Below are 16160 nucleotides of genomic sequence, written 5' to 3'. Positions count from 1 at the left end.
CTTACTTCAAGAGTTTCATCATCAGTAATGCTCGAAAATGATCCTTCTCCAAAACTCTGTTTTGGAGAAAAAATCGACAAATTTATTTTTGTAATAAATTTTCATTTTAAATTCTTCCATCATGGAGTACTTCGAATACAAGCCCTAGTCATCTTTCTAGGTTCAATAGCTCCATCAGTCTATGTAAACAAGAGGAACAACAGTGAAATTATGATTCAGGCCCTGTAAAGTAAACATCCTACTGCGATTTGTGCCCTATAAACTAATTTGGGATTTTGCCATGGAGCAAAATGGGGTTGATCATCTTGTGGACCCATTGATTCAACATGAGGATATCAAGAGTCAGCAGAAGTCTGAGGAGGAGTCGGCCTTCATTGAATCAGTGTTATTTCAAGAACATATTTCATGGTCCAGAGTTGCTCAAGCTACCATTATTGAATCCAAGAAACTATGGATTCTCTCTGCCCCTTCTATAATAGTTAGTGTTTTTAATTTTATGCCCTCTGCCATATCTCAAATGTTTGCTGATCATCTTGAAGAGTTACAGCTTGCAGGAGCATCCATAGCTAGTGTGGCCATTCAAGGATTGGCCTATGGAATTATGCTTGGAATGGCAACAGCAGTCCAAACTGTGTGTGGGCAAGCTTACGGTGCTAAACAGTACAGCATGCTTGGAGTCATCTGCCAGAGGTCCATGATAATAATGACTGGAACTGCAATACTCCTGGGCATCCTCTACTATTTTGCAGATCCGATATTGATTACCATAGGGCAGAGTAAAGAAATCTCTGCTGCTGGAGGTTGCATTTGTGTGTCCTCATATACAAAAATGTTGCTTAACAAAGAGTTTGACCTTCTATCAAGGGAGCTCAAAGTTGTATCCGCGATTCCAGAGCGTTCTTATGCTGGTTCTATTCTAAAAAATGTTGTGTTTGGAATCTTTGATGATGAAGGGAATCTTGATTCCAAAATGGATGGTTTCCAGCATACGTTGACAGTTGATTTGTATACTCTAAGTTCTGTTCAATACAAATTCAGTTAGGGAAAGTGTACGGTGCCCAAAATTATGCTTCCAGAAGACATTAGACTATTGCAATTTAAAGCTTTCCATTCCTGGCATACCGAGCTCTTTGTGCATATTAAGGTTGATATTCTTGCAAATCCACGGCTGGAAATTGTTAGTGTTCTGGATCAAACATTCAATGATGGAGCAATCTATCATGCTTACGATGAGAGCACAGCAAGTCAATCACAAATAAGTAATCAAACTATGGTGAATGAAGTTAGATTGTACATTGAGACTTTTATGAGTGAGATGACGAAATGGGAGAATGATTTGAAGCAACTTGGGACCAAAGTTAAAAAGCGTGAGGATGAATTGAGGAAATTAGAAACCAATTTAAGTGAAGTGAATAGTTCTCTGAGTGACTTGGAAAGAGAGCTCAACAAATGTACCTTTTCTTCAAAAAGTGATGGAAGGCAAATTCAAATCCATATTCACATAGTGTTGAAGATACTTTAGAAGAAATCAATAGACGGGGAATCACCACAGCTTCCCTCTGGCTTCACTTAAGTAGGGTGAATGTTCAATCAAGAAAACTCCCTAGTTTATCAATCTCATTTACATCTAAGAAATCAAGGAAAGTCGAAGTTTCATGGAGAGAGGGCAAAATTGGTGATTTTTTTGAGACTAAGACTATGTTATGAGTCTGCGCGGCGCATTGGCTTAGAGCGCGGCGCACATAGGCCGCGCTGCATATTTGGCGCTCCTCCACAGTGCATTTTTTGCACTGGCGCGGCGCACTCACCAAGCGCGGCGCACTGGGAGTGCGCGCGCCGCACAGAGCCCCAAGGCCAAAAAATCATCTGGAAAATACTACATGGCTGCTCGAGTCTACAACAACGCACCAGGAATTCCATTCAACAATTCCACCACGACAGCAACACTGGATTACAAGTCCCATGATGAAGATACCACTTCTTCCAATTCAAATTCCCTCCCTATCATGCCTCTTCTCCCTGCATTTAACGATACCCCAACTGCTTTCAAATTTATCACAAAGCTGAGGAGCCGGAAGGCCTCGGTTCCTCAAACAGTCAATGAGGAGATGCTCATTACAATTGGATTAGGACTCCATAGCTGCCCAAGCAATTCCTATGCAGGACCCAATGGCCAAAGATTAGTGGGAAGCATGAACAATTTTTCATTCGTTTTGACACAGAATTCTGCCATGCTGCAAGCTCTGTTCCATAACATCAGTGGAGTTTTCACTAAAGATTTTCCAGATAATCCTCCACTGCCATTCAATTACACTTCCCAAAATCTTCCAACCAGTCTCTTAGAAACGCAGTTGGGCACCCGAGTAAAGGTTCTCAAATTCAATAGCACTGTGCAAGTAGTGCTTCAGGCTACAGGTCTTGTTACAATTGAGAGCCATCCGATCCACATTCATGGGTTCGATTTTTATGTTATAGGGCAGGGATTCGGTAATTATAATCCTAAAATTGATCCGCTTGACTTCAACCTCATTGAACCTCAGATGCGAAACACCATTGCAGTTCCTACAGGCGGATGGGCAGAAATAAGATTCATAGCGAACAATCCAGGAATTTGGTTGATGCATTGCCATCTAGACAGCCATTCGATTGTAGGTCTGACAATGGCATTTCTTGTGGAAAAATGGAAGCTTCCTTGCAATTTTGAGTCATCCGTCGGCTTCGAGAACAGACTGAGGCGGAGTCTAAATGCTCTCAGGACCTTGATGATGATGACCAAGTCTTTTAAGAAAGTTGAAACTCACACTTTAATGCACCATATTGTCCATGTCAGATGGGGGTTTTCTTCTTAAAGTGGTGAGTAGGCTGCCAGAGGCGACATCGGAGATTGAGGGGGAAAACCCCTTTGTAAGGGGTGGGGATTCAAATTGGTTTCTCTGTTTTGTGGGTGTTCGTTTGAAGAGAAACTTGGAGGGTTTGGGCCTTCCATAGTTCATAATTATTCTCTGCATCAATTATGGTATTCAAAGCTTCCATTTTGTCCTCACGCATTGCCTTAATGGAGATACAAATACTGCAATTCATTGCATTCCTTGCAGATAAAGAGAAACTACATGATGCTGTGTGCCAAGGTGAAGATAATGAAGAATGACGCCATTTTTCTTTGACGACTATTTTCCTTCTGCTCTGGTTGCCAAATTTGTACGAATTTTCAAACATAGCTTCACATGTTTCCTTCCATTGCTTTTTTGGATTGTGTGTATTGGTGTGGATGAAAAACACATCGTGGAGACCCTAATACGATTGTTGGAAACCCATAGAACTGAGTTGAAATCTTGGGAAGATGCAATAGAGGCACTACAGACCTGATTTCTCCCAACCCATGGGGTTTCACCATCAGATGATAATCCAGGCTCAGATGCCCTGTCTCTGTGGTCCAGAGAGAGAACTATAAGCGACTCAGATTAACAGCATGCATCTGTAGAGTCGTTAATATACCATTATTATTGTCGCTTGTGAACGTTTATTTCACCCATTTCTACCATTCTTCATCATGCCATTTATTATAATTTATCATTTAAATCCATTTTATTAATTATTTATGCTCTCATGAATAAATATTATTTATTCTCCTTTATTTTTAATAAATTGATTATTATGCATTATTTTACCAATGATAGTTCTAATAAGTTGGTTGTAACCTTATTTACCATTTTTAGCCTCCAAAGTAACTTCCAGATTGAAGATTTGATTTTTAAATCAGCCAACTCAGAAATTCGCTGGTTTAAGGAGTGACAGTTTTGCGGTTAAGATTCTGAGCAAATGAAGACGAATTTGGAAAATCCGAAACATGGGTTTTGTCCAGAACGGGCCCAATTATCTTCTGAAAGAACAGATTGCCCAAATTGGGCTTGTACAGGGAGAAACGTAGGGTTCTTTGAGCACGATTTTCTCAGATTTGCAGTTGCGGCCACCCTCCAAATCTCAGCTGTAAACCCAAATTCGTCTTGATTTTGTTGAAGAGATGAGAGGGAATATATTTTCTTGTTGATCATCTGGTTAGAATCAACCCAAATTTATCATGTTGTAATTATCTATGCTCTGATCTTTCTCTATTTAAATGAAACCAAAGATCAGAGGAGGGAGGATTGTTTTTGTAATTTTGCACTTTCGGAATAAACTTTGATCGCTGAGTCTCATTGAGACCTGACTTTGTTATACTTTTGTGGATGCAATTAATATAAGAGACTTGGTGTTCATTCCGTCTCTGCGTCTGGAGTAATCTAAGGCGGTGTACCATCGACAGCTAAGGGCCCGGCTCCGGAGGACACTTGCCTTTGTATCATACGGTGATTTGTGTGGTTTGCTTATTTCTCTTGTTTCAGTAATCCGATATATCTTTTATATGATAGACTATGCTTCTTAATTAATATCTGAATCTGAATAAGTTCTTTAATTCACGTCTCTGTATTACACAAACTGAATCTATTCGAATTGCATCCATTTCTACAGCAAGATATTGGTATGAATGTTATCATTATTGGATTCATATAAAATAAGTATTTGTGAGGCTTGAAGATAATATCACTTTGTTCAGAAACATAGTCACATCATACATTACTCTCGGATCGCTACAATAGTATAGAACGCGTACATACATCGGAGTTTGCTGTTCCATTTGATTGCTGTTGTTCCATTTGATTATTGCTGTTCCATTTTACTGCTGCATCATTTATTGCTGTCCCATTTCCATTTCGCCATTCCGTTTTACTTTCTGCTGATTTGTTTACTTGCCTTTATTGCTTTGGTGTGAGAGAAGGTCTAAAGCTGTAGTGAGTCAGCAAGTCGCTGCTTAGCTCCCAGATCTTTAGCCCATGCTCTAATTTCCATTCCATTTACTTGCATTTACTGTTTTAGTGTGGGAGGAGGATCAAGGCTGTCGTGAGACACAGCAGACGCTATTATGCTCCCAGATCCATGATCCATACTCTAATTCCTTTTGCATCAATTTCTAGAGGAATGAGTTATTGCTACTATATCCTCGATTGATGGTTGTTTGAATGAATGATTTAGTTTAAGATATTTCAGTTTCTTGCTGTTTCAATTAGATTTTGTTTCAAGCATTCATTTACTTTTGGGTTTTGAGCACTAAACTGCAAAACATTACTCTTAAGTAAGTAGCCGCCTCAGACAGAGTACACTCTTGAAATAAAAAGTCGTCCCTGGGTTGATAATTAATGTGAGGTAATTAGGAGTTCACAAGACACCTTTTTATCGCTCCACAGCATCTACTCTACCTTTTGGCATGAAGATCGCCGAGCAGCTGATTAATGTACATCAAATATGTAAAACAGAGGGACGCCTTTTCCTAACCTATTTTTCCCATTTTTTTGGGCAGAGACAGTGGTTGAAGTATATTACTTTATGGATTTTTTCAGATTGGAAGCAGTGTGTGTCAATACAGTGTACATATTTTATCCAGAATGAAAGCATGATTAAAGTGCTTATGATGGTCATGAAAAAGCTTCAGTTTGGAAATGGGTTCCTGTTGATGAACCTGGTAAGCAAGCTGCCAAGTGGATTATTGTGTTGGAGTAGTAAGAGTGAAACTCACACCAGACATACAAAAATATGGAATTGAAGAAATATCAGTGCTTTGATGGACTGTGTTGGATACGGAAAATTTAGGTTGTGGGGGAAACTTCGGATCCTTGGTCTTAGAACAGCTTTGAAAATACTTTTCTCAGAGGATAACGGTAGTGGAAGACTTGAGATTAATGAATGGCCCCAATATAGAAAGTATGACAGAGTCACTTTTTGATCGCATATTATGTGATATACCTTGCAGTGTAAATGGAACCATTCGTAAGACATCTGATATCTGGAAAAAACGGAATGCGTTGGTAATCAAACAGTGGTGCCACAAGTAAATGTCTTCAAACTGAAAACACGTGTTGAGCTTGGTAAATTGCAGCTGGGATTGTTCAGCTGAAATCTTATACCAGTTTTATTAAAAATTGGTTTCATTCAAATGGAAAGCGAAGGTGAAAGGTGAAAGTCCAAAAGCCAAATTTAGAACAAATAATATCTACCCCAGCAGAGAAATAGGATTCGATTTCCTATTTTTGGACTTTAGTTATGATTCAAAGGGTCTATAGTTACAATGTATGCCTTTCCAAATGGTCATCAGAGATCAAATGGAATAATGTAACGTTGTTCTGTCGCCAACACAGATGGACAGCTCTTTTCCTATCTTCTTCGATTGGTGTTCCAACTCCCTATTTTTTATCGATTTGTTTTCCTAGCGATGAAGTCTATTTATTGTATGAAAAAACATTTGTGAAGGGTTCTGAGTTCTGAGAAAAAGTGTGGGAAGAAAAAACCCAGCACTATCATTGTACAGTTTTGACTGAGAAATAATTAAATGGTGCAGCTCTAATTTATAAGATCCTTGCGGTATGAGTTTTGGCAATGTGTTTTTCTTTCTGTTTCATATGTATCATGTGTTGTTTTGCAGTGCATTCATGATTGTTTCTAGCTGAATACTTTCAAGTGAGAAAGGCAGAATTCAGTCATTGCTCTGCCTTGAGGAAGTGTTCAGTCTTTATGTGTTTTCTTCTGCCTGGAAAGGATTCATACATTAATGCCCTTTTCAGCTTTCTTAAACAGTCTTTTCACCCCATTTAATTTCAATTCGATTGCTAAAATCTCATGCTTATCTCGCCTTATGAAATATCCTGTGCCTTTGGTTAAATCTTTGTTCATGCTGTCCTCATCCCATACAGCCCAGCAACTTAGTCATTAAATCAAATATCCCTCATTCAAATTCATTTACTAGCCTAAAATCAGTTATCATTTAAGTCATCTCGGACTCTATTGATCATTTTATCGAGATAGACCCAGAGAGAGCCCTCTCCTGTCCTCGTAGGGCTAGCTACGAGGCTAAGCTTGGTTTGATGTTCCCTCGAGTTTTGCCTTTTTTAGCCTAAGGCAGATTTGAGCGCTAACATGGTCCATTTAATATTGTTGAAAATATTGGGCACAATGCATTCCTATTATTTTTTCTTCCATACTTGCACATATATTCAATTGTAAATGTTGAAAAATTGAATTTGTACGAACTTCCTATGACCATGGATCCAGAGGAAATTGCTCAAATTCCAACTGTAGATGATTTTTCACCTGAACATATGATGACATCTTTGTTGCTTTCATACAAAAAAGTTGTATCTTTACAAATTTCGTGTGTGGACCTATGGGTTATGGGCCCATGTATATATTGGAAGCCTTCAAATCAGCGGACTTCAACAAAACCCGACCAATCACCGTCAGTCCTTCGTTGAACATTTATGGTCGAAACCTAAAAGGAAATAAATGTCAGTTCATAACATATTAGGTTCGCTCAGGTCCGTTAACCCATGCACATGTTCACATGCGATTACCATTCGATCAATCACCCAACAAACAATCTGGATGGCCAGAACTCAACAAGGTTTTAATCTCGTTGTATAAAACCTTATCGCGTCCGATTTTGGGATTAATTCTCATGCATCTTTCAATGTGATATGCATCTGATCACCCATTCAATGGACAGTCCGATCCTTCGGAACCTTAAACTGTTTTAAATTATTTTCTCGGGTCCGTTAGCCAAGGTAACTTGCTTGCAAGTTTCTGCGCGATCACTGTGGATCTTCTTCCATTGGATGGCTATGATGTTTCCTATGGATTCCCACAATTTAGTCGTGTTCTCTCATTCCACCAATATTATCCATCGATCTAGATGATCTGACAATTTCCCCTGTGTTGTTCAGTCAACTATCGTTTCGATTGAACACCTCTCCTTCATTGATCTATTCTCAATCCAACGGCTCTCTTGTTTGCTTATCTATGGAACTCAAATTACAACACAGATCTACCTTACTTTATCTAAGGCGAAGTTCATAGGAACTTCGTCCTTTACACTCGCACAATTACACGCAATTTATCAACTTTACAAGAAAGAACGTATATATAAAGACACAAACACACAAAACTCAGATAACATGTAGGCCTCACAACCGGAATCACAAATTACCCTGTGACTACATTGTATCCTCCTCTATCTCTCTATTTCACACAATACAGACTCTCTTATATAGGAAATTACAAAGGGAGGGATCGTTTATGATCCATGAGTTTCTCCCACAATCTCTCAATCAAATCCCCTAAATCTCTCTATACGCATACATGGTAGATAATTACATTTAATTAAGCCTTCTAGAGACTTATCAATTTAGCTCTGTTTAAACAGAATTTTCCCTGGTTTACAATGATTGTCCACGTTTCCTCTTCCACAACTTAAAATTTCAATTTTGATTAAGGGTGGTCAGATGCTCCTGCATTAGACTCCCAAGGTACAAAAAATTTATGACCCCCTGGTCGTATGCTTTCTCCATCCCTTAGAAATTCTACCCACATCCTCTGTGGAATTGTCTTTATGATCTTCCCGTGAGTTGCAACAATACCTCTATAGTAATAAGTCCTCCCTGCTACATGATACCTCACTAAGCTTCTCTCCTCTTAGCTTAGTCTTTCGGTATCTCTCTGGTTCTCTCTTCTTTGGAACCATTTGAGCACTCCTGGCTCTAGGTTGCTGCAATCTTCTCACTTTCTTTTGTCGCTATCTGTACGACTATATAAGACCATAAACTCACCAATCTTTAACATAATTGTACCTCCTTTTGAACGCAGAATCTTATTATAATCTGATACCAAAATGATGATAGCTTTGCTGCTTTGGTACAGCAAGGTTGTATCTTTACAAATTTCATGCGTGGACCAATGGGTTATGGGCCCATGTATATATCGAAAGCCTTCAAATCAGTGGACTTAAAAAAAACCCGACCAATCACCGTCAGTCCTTCATTGAACGTTTATAGCTAGAACCCAAAAGGAAATAAACATCAGTTCATAACATAGAGTCCGCTCATGTCCGTTAACCTGCTCACCTATTCATGCGTGATTATTGTTCAATCAATCACCTAACGAACGATCTGGATGGCTAGAACTCAACGAGGTTTTAATCTCATTGCATAAAACCTTATCGCGTCTAATTTTGGAATCAATTCTCATGCATCTTCTGATGCGATATGCATCCGATCACCCATTCAATGGATGGTCTGATCCTTCAGAACCTTAAACTCTTTTAAATGATTTTCTCGGGTCCATTAGCCGAGGTAACTTTCTTGCAAGTTTCTCCGCAATCATCGTGGATCTTCTTCCATCGGACGGCTATGATGTTTCCTCCAGATTCCCACGATTAAGTCATGTTCTCTCATTCCACCAATATTATCTGTCAATCTAGACGATTCGACGATTTCCCATGTGTTGTTCAATCGAATCTTGTTTCGATTGAAAACCTCTCCTCCGTTGATCTATTCTCAATCCAACGGCTCTCCCGTTTGCTTATCAATGGAACTCACATTACAACACAGATATGCCTTACTTTATCTAAGGCGAAGTTCATAGGAACTTTGTCCTTTACACTCGCACACACACACGCAATTTATCAACTTTACAGGAAAGAACGTATATATAAAGACACAGACACACAAAACTCAGATAACACGTAGATGTACAATAACACGTATATTTGCATTACATATAGAACTCAATTACAGGCTAAGGCCTCATGGCCCGAATCACAAATTACCTGTGACTATATTGTATCCTCCTCTATCTCTCTATTTCACACAATACAAACTCTCTTATATAGGAAATTACAAAGGAAGGGATCGTTTACGATCCATGAGTTTCTCCCACAATCTCTCAATCAAATCCCATAAATCTCTCTATATGCATACATGGTAGATAATTACATTTAATTATGCCTTCTAGAGACTTATCAATTCCATCAATTTAACTCTGTTTAAATAGAATTTGCACTGGATTACAATGATTGTCCATGTTTCCTCTTTCACAACTTAAAATTTCAATTTTGATTGAGGGTGGTCAGATGCTCCTGCATTAGACTCCCAAGGTACAAAAAAATTATGACCTCCTGGTCATATTCTTTCTCCATCCCTTAGCAATTCTACCCACATCCTCTGTGGAATTTACCTTATGATCTTCCCGTGAGCTACAACAATACCTCTACAGTAATAAGTCCTCCCTGCTACACGATACCTCACTAATCTTCTCTCCTTTGAGCTTAGTCTTTCAACATCTCTCTAGTTCTCTCTTCTTTGGAGCCATTTGAGCACTCCTGGCTCTAGGTTGCTGCAATCATCTCACTTTGTTCTACCACTATCTGTATGACTATATAAGACCACAAACTCACCAATCTTCAACATAATTGTACCTCCTTCTGAACGCAGAATCTTATTCTACTCTGATACCAAAATGATGACAACTCTGCTACTTTGATACATCAAGGCTATATCTTTACAAATTTCTTGTGTGGACTTGTGGGTTATGGGACCGCGTATATATCGAAAGCCTTCAAATCAACGGACTTAAACAAAACCCGACCAATCACCATCAGTCCTTCGTTGAACGTTTATGGCCGAAAGCCAAAAGGAAATAAACTTTAGTTCATAACATATCGGGTCCGCTCAGGTCTGTTAACCCACGCACATGTTCACGCGTGATTACCATTTTATCAATCACCCAACGAACGGTCTGGATGGCTGGAACTCAACGAGGTTTTAATCTCATTGTATAAAACCTTATCACGTCCGATTTTGGAATTAATTCTCGTGCATCTTTCGACGCGATATGCATCCAATCACCCATTCAACGGATGGTTCGATCCTTCGGAACCTTAAACTCTTTTAAATGATTTTCTCGGGTCCATTAGCCAAGGTAACTTGCTTGCAAGTTTCCATGCAATCACCGTGGATCTTCTTCCATCGGACCGCTATGATGTTTCCTCCAGATTCCCCCTATTTAGTCGTGTTCTCTCGTTCCGTCAATATTATCCGTCGATCTAAATGATCCAATGGTTTCCCATGTGTTGTTCAATAGACTCTCATTTCAATTGAATACCTATCCTCTGTTGATCTGTTCTCAATCCAACGGCTCTCCCGTTTGTTTATCGATGGAACTCACATTACAACATAGATCTGCCTTACTTTATCTAAGGCAAATTTCATAGGAACTTCATCCTTGACACTCACACACACACATGCAATTTATCAACTTTACAAGAAAGAACATATATATAAAGGCACAGACACACAAAACTCAGATAACACGCAAATGTAAAATAACATGTATATTTTCATTATATACAGAACTTGATTACAGGCTAAGGCCTCACGGCCTGAATCACAAATTACCCTACGACTACATTGTATCCTCCTCTATCTCCCTATTTCACACAATATAGACTCTCTTATATAGGAAATTACAAAGGGAGGGATCGTTTGGGATCCATGAGTTTCTCCCACAATCACTCAATCAAATCCCATAAATATATCTATATGCATACATAGAAGATAATTACATTTAATTAAGCCTTCTAGAGACTTATCAATTTAACTCTGTTTAAATAGAAGTTTCCCCGGTTTACAATGATTGTCCACGTTTCCTCTTTCACAACTTAAAATTTCAATTTTGATTAAGAGTGGTCAGATGCTCCTGCATTAGACTCCCCAGGTACAAAAAATCTATGACCTCCTGGTCATATGCTTTCTACATCACTTAGCAATTATACCCACATCCTTTGTGCAATTTCCTTTATGATCTTCCCGTGAGCTGCAAAAATACCTCTACAGTAATAAGTCCTCCCTGCTACACGATACCTCACTAAGCTTCTCTCCTCTTAGCTTAGTCTTTCAACATCTCTCTGGTTCTCTCTTCTTTGGAACCATTTGAGCACTCTGGGCTCTAGTTTGATGCAATCTTCTCACTTTCTTCTGCCGCTATCTGTACGACTATATAAGACCATAAACTCACCAATATTCAACATAACTATACCTTCTTCTGAACACAGAATCTTATTCTGCTTTGATACCAAAATGATGACATATCTGCTGCTTTGATACAGCAAAGTTGTATCTTTACAAATTTCATGTGTGGACCTGTGGGTTATGGGCCCACGTATATATTGAAATCCTTCAAATCAGCGGACTTCAACATAACCTGACCAATCACTATCGGTCCTTTGTTGAACATTTATGGCCAGAACCCAAAAGGAAATAAACTTTAGTTCGTAACATATCGGGTTCACTCAGGTCCGTTAACCCGCGCACATGTTCACGCGTAATTACCGTTCGATCAATCACCCAACGAACGGTCTGGATGGCCAGAACTCAATGAGGTTTTAATCTCGTAGTATAAAACCTTATCGCGTTCGATTTTGGAATTAATTCTCGTGCATCTTCCAACGCGATATGCAACTGATCACCCATTCAACGAATGGTCTGATCCTTCGGAACCTTAAACTCTTTTAAATGATTTTCTCGGGCCCATTAGCCGAGGTAACTTGCTTGCAAGTTTCCGCACAATCACCGTGGATCTTCTTCCATTGGACGCCTACGATGTTTCCTCCAGATTCCCATGATTTAGTCATGTTCTCTCATTCTACCAATATTATCCGTCTATCTAGATGATCTGACGATTTCCCCTGTGTTGTTCATTCGACTCTCGTTTCGATTGAACACCTCTCCTCCATTGATCTATTCTCAATCCAACGGTTCTCTCATTTGCTTATTGATGGAATTCACATTACAACACAGATCTGCCTTACTTTATCTAAGACAAAGTTCATAGGAACTTCCTCCTTTACACTCGCACACACACATGCAATTTATCAACTTTACAGGAAAGAATGTATATATAAAGACACATACACACAAAACTCGGATAACACGCAAATGTACAATAACACGTATATTTCCATTATATACAAAACTCGGTTACAGGCTAAGGCCTCACGGCCCAAATCACAAATTACCCTACGACTACATTGTATCCTCCTCTATCTCTCTAAATCACACAATACAGACTCTCTTATATAGGAAGTTACAAAGGGAGGGATCATTTAGGATCCATGAGTTTCTCCCACAATCGCTCAACCAAATCCCCTAAATCTCTTTATACGCATACATGGAAGAGAATTACATTTAATTAAGCCTTCTAGAGACTTATCAATTCCAGCAATTTAGCTCTGTTTAGATATAATTTTCCCCGGTTTACAATGATTGTCCACGTTTCCTCTTTCACAACTTAAAATTTCAATTTTGATTAAGGGTGGTCAGATGCTCCTGCATCGACTCCCAAGGTACAAAAAATTTATGACCTCCTGGTCATATGCTTTCTCCATCCCTTAGAAATTCTACCCACATCCTCTGTGGAATTGCCTTTATGATCTTCCCGTGAGCTGCACTAATACCTCTACAGTAATAAGTCCTCCCTACTACATGATATCTCACTTAGGTTCTCTCCTTTGAGCTTAGTCTTTTGGCATCTCTCTGGTTCTCTCTTCTTTGGAACCATTTGAGCACTCCTGGCTCTAGTTTGTTGCAATCTTCTCATTTTCTTTTGCCGCTATCTGTACGACTATATAAGACCATAAACTCACCAATCTTCAACATAATTGTACCTCCTAGTAAACGCAGAATCTTATTCTGCTCTGATACCAAAATGATGAAAAATCTACTGCTTTGATATAGAAAAGTTGTATTTTTACAAATTTCGTGTGTGGACCTGTGGGTTATGGTCCCATGTATATATTGAAAGCCTTCAAATCACCGGACTTCAACAAAACCAGACCAATCACCATCGGTCCTTCGTTGAACGTTTATGGTTGGAACCCAAAATGAAATAAACTTCAATTCATAACATATCAAGTTCACTTAGGTCTGTTAACCCGCACACCTATTCATGCGTGATTATCGTTCTATCAATCACCCAATGAATGGTCTAGATGGCCGGAACTCAATGAGGTTTTAATCGCGTTGTATAAAACCTTATCGCGTCTGATTTTGGAATTAATTCTCATGCATCTTCCGACGCGATATGCATCTGATCACCCATTCAACAGAGCGTCCAATCCTTCAGAACCTTAAACTCTTTTAAATGATTTTCTCGGGTCCGTTAGCCGAGGTAACTTGCTTGCAAGTTTCCACACAATCACCATGGATCTTCTTCCATCGGATGGCTATGATGTTTCCTCTGGATTCCCATGATTTAGTCATGTTCTCTCATTCCGCCAATATTATCCGTCGATTTAGACGATCCGACGGTTTCCCCTGTGTTGTTCAATCAACTCTCGTTTCAATTGAACACCTCTCCTCTGTTGATATGTTCTCAATCCAACGGTTCTCTCATTTTCTTATCGATGGAACTCGCATTACAACATAGATCTGCCTTACTTTATCTAACGTGAAGTTCATAGGAACTTTTTCCTTTACACTTGCACACACACACACAATTTATCAACTTTACAGGAAAGAATGTATATATAAAGACACAGACACACAAAACTCAGATAACACGAAGATGTACAATAAGATGTATATTTCCATTATATACGAAACTTTATTACAGGCTAAGGCCTCATGGCCCGAATCACAAATTACCCTGCAACTACATTGTATCCTCCTCTATCTCTCTATTTCACACGATACAGACTCCTTTGCTAATCGGAAACAAAGGGAAATTAAGAATCCTTTGCTATAGATTAAGGAGAGACAACCTAAACTAAGGAGCAATTAAGAATTCCTTAACTTAGATTTGAATTGAAAACATTTAAATGCTGAACAGTTAAAACAGAGTGTAATTAAGCAAATTCTAAAATATTATTCCATGTTATAGCATTTAGATTCAGATAAACATAATGGAAAAATTTAAAGAAGATAACAAAAACATGAGAGAATACTTGTCTACACTTTTCTCAACACATGAATCCTTTGAAATATCTGGTCTTTATTCATTAATCCAGCTTGCTGGTTCAGTCAATGCTCCAAACCTTTACAATATTTAGATCAAGAAGTCTATAGAAATGTATAAGAATCCACCCTACATACTTCGATTTATGAAGTATTTATACAAAATTTTATTACAAAATATCTCAAACTAACTTGAGATTTAATTTAGGAAATACAAATATCTTCTTGCTAGAAGATAGAGGCAGCTATTGAACTACTTCATGATGTCCCTTTTATTGTGGTGCTGCTGGATTTTATGGTTGGTTTTAAGCCCTTTATGTTGGCTTGCTGTTGTGGTCTTCTACACTGGAATATTTTTTTAACCTTTATCTTTCACCTAATACTCTTTGGCAGTGATACTCTTTAACCATGTTGACTTGTCTTCATCTGTTTACCTGGTTGTCTACTTTTACTGTGCAATAACCTTTTCGCTATAAATTTCTTACAGTAAATTAGACATCTTTTCCCACCATTTAGCATCAGGTAACTTGACATTCATCATTCTCCTATATATTTCATAAGCCTTGGTATACTTGGAAAAATTGGGCTTGGTGATGAACAAATGTTTTACCTCGTGCTAGAGGAAAAACAAGTTTTCAAACCTATTGTACAAAACTTTGCCTGTTGGTAGGGATTTTATTGATGAAGTGCTAGCTTGTTCTTTGGCCAACTGTCTGATTCTCTTACCATAGTCCTGTTGTGTCATATGTTTGTCATTGATAACCAATGGACTAGGCAGTCATTTCTCCCTCAAAATTTGGAATTTAGCCATGAATCTGTCAATGGCTACCTACATGTTGTGGCACTTTTCCTCTAAGTTAAGCATTAGGTTCCTTTTGGAAAGGACCTTTCTTATTTCCAAAATGGTCTCAATTCTATCTTCTATATCTATCTCATGGAGTTCATACCTATTTTTTTTGTTGAGGAATTGGATGAGTCTATTGGCATCCTCAGGCATGTCTCCTAATTCCTCTTTGACCTTTTGGATAGCTTCAGTAGCTATATTTATCAATTCTCTCTGCTCAAAAATAACTTGAATAGATGGCCAAGTATCATTGACAAAGTCAATGATATTGGCCCATAACAGTTCCTTGGCTTGCCCAAGGGGTTTCTCCAATGTTAAGTCTTTCTCTATAACTTTGATTCTTTCACTCATTCTTTGGGCCTTTTGTGCCTCTACCTTTTGCTTAATTTGGGCAAGTTTGTAGTTAGTTTCTAAACTTGCCACCTTTTCTCTCAGTCTGTTCATTT

At 38.6% G+C, this 16160-nt stretch overlaps 1 protein-coding gene and 1 pseudogene across 1 annotated transcript; both read left to right on the top strand.

The window, feature by feature from the left end:
* Positions 1–280: 280 nt before the first annotated feature.
* Positions 281–1042, top strand: LOC149174041 (protein DETOXIFICATION 40-like). The gene has a single exon (XM_089420722.1). The coding sequence runs from the start codon at positions 281–283 to the stop codon at positions 1040–1042; it is 762 nt and encodes a 253-aa protein (XP_089276848.1).
* Positions 1043–1880: 838 nt separating this feature from the next.
* LOC149174040 (laccase-5 pseudogene) lies at positions 1881–2849 on the top strand (annotated as a pseudogene).
* The last annotated feature ends 13311 nt before the right edge of the window (positions 2850–16160 follow it).

This window comes from Pinus tabuliformis, chromosome 4_1 (genome assembly GCF_031772625.1).
Source record: "Pinus tabuliformis cultivar Carrire ecotype Pingquan chromosome 4_1, CPIR1, whole genome shotgun sequence".
NCBI classification, from domain to species: Eukaryota; Viridiplantae; Streptophyta; class Pinopsida; order Pinales; family Pinaceae; genus Pinus; species Pinus tabuliformis.
The sequence above is the reverse complement of the archived record's forward strand: the minus strand, read 5'-3'. Positions and strand labels throughout refer to the sequence as shown.

What these genes read in the sequence shown, in the direction of transcription:
- LOC149174041 (XM_089420722.1), top strand. Translation starts at nt 281, where the DNA reads ATGGAGCAAAATGGGGTTGATCATCTTGTGGACCCATTGATTCAACAT.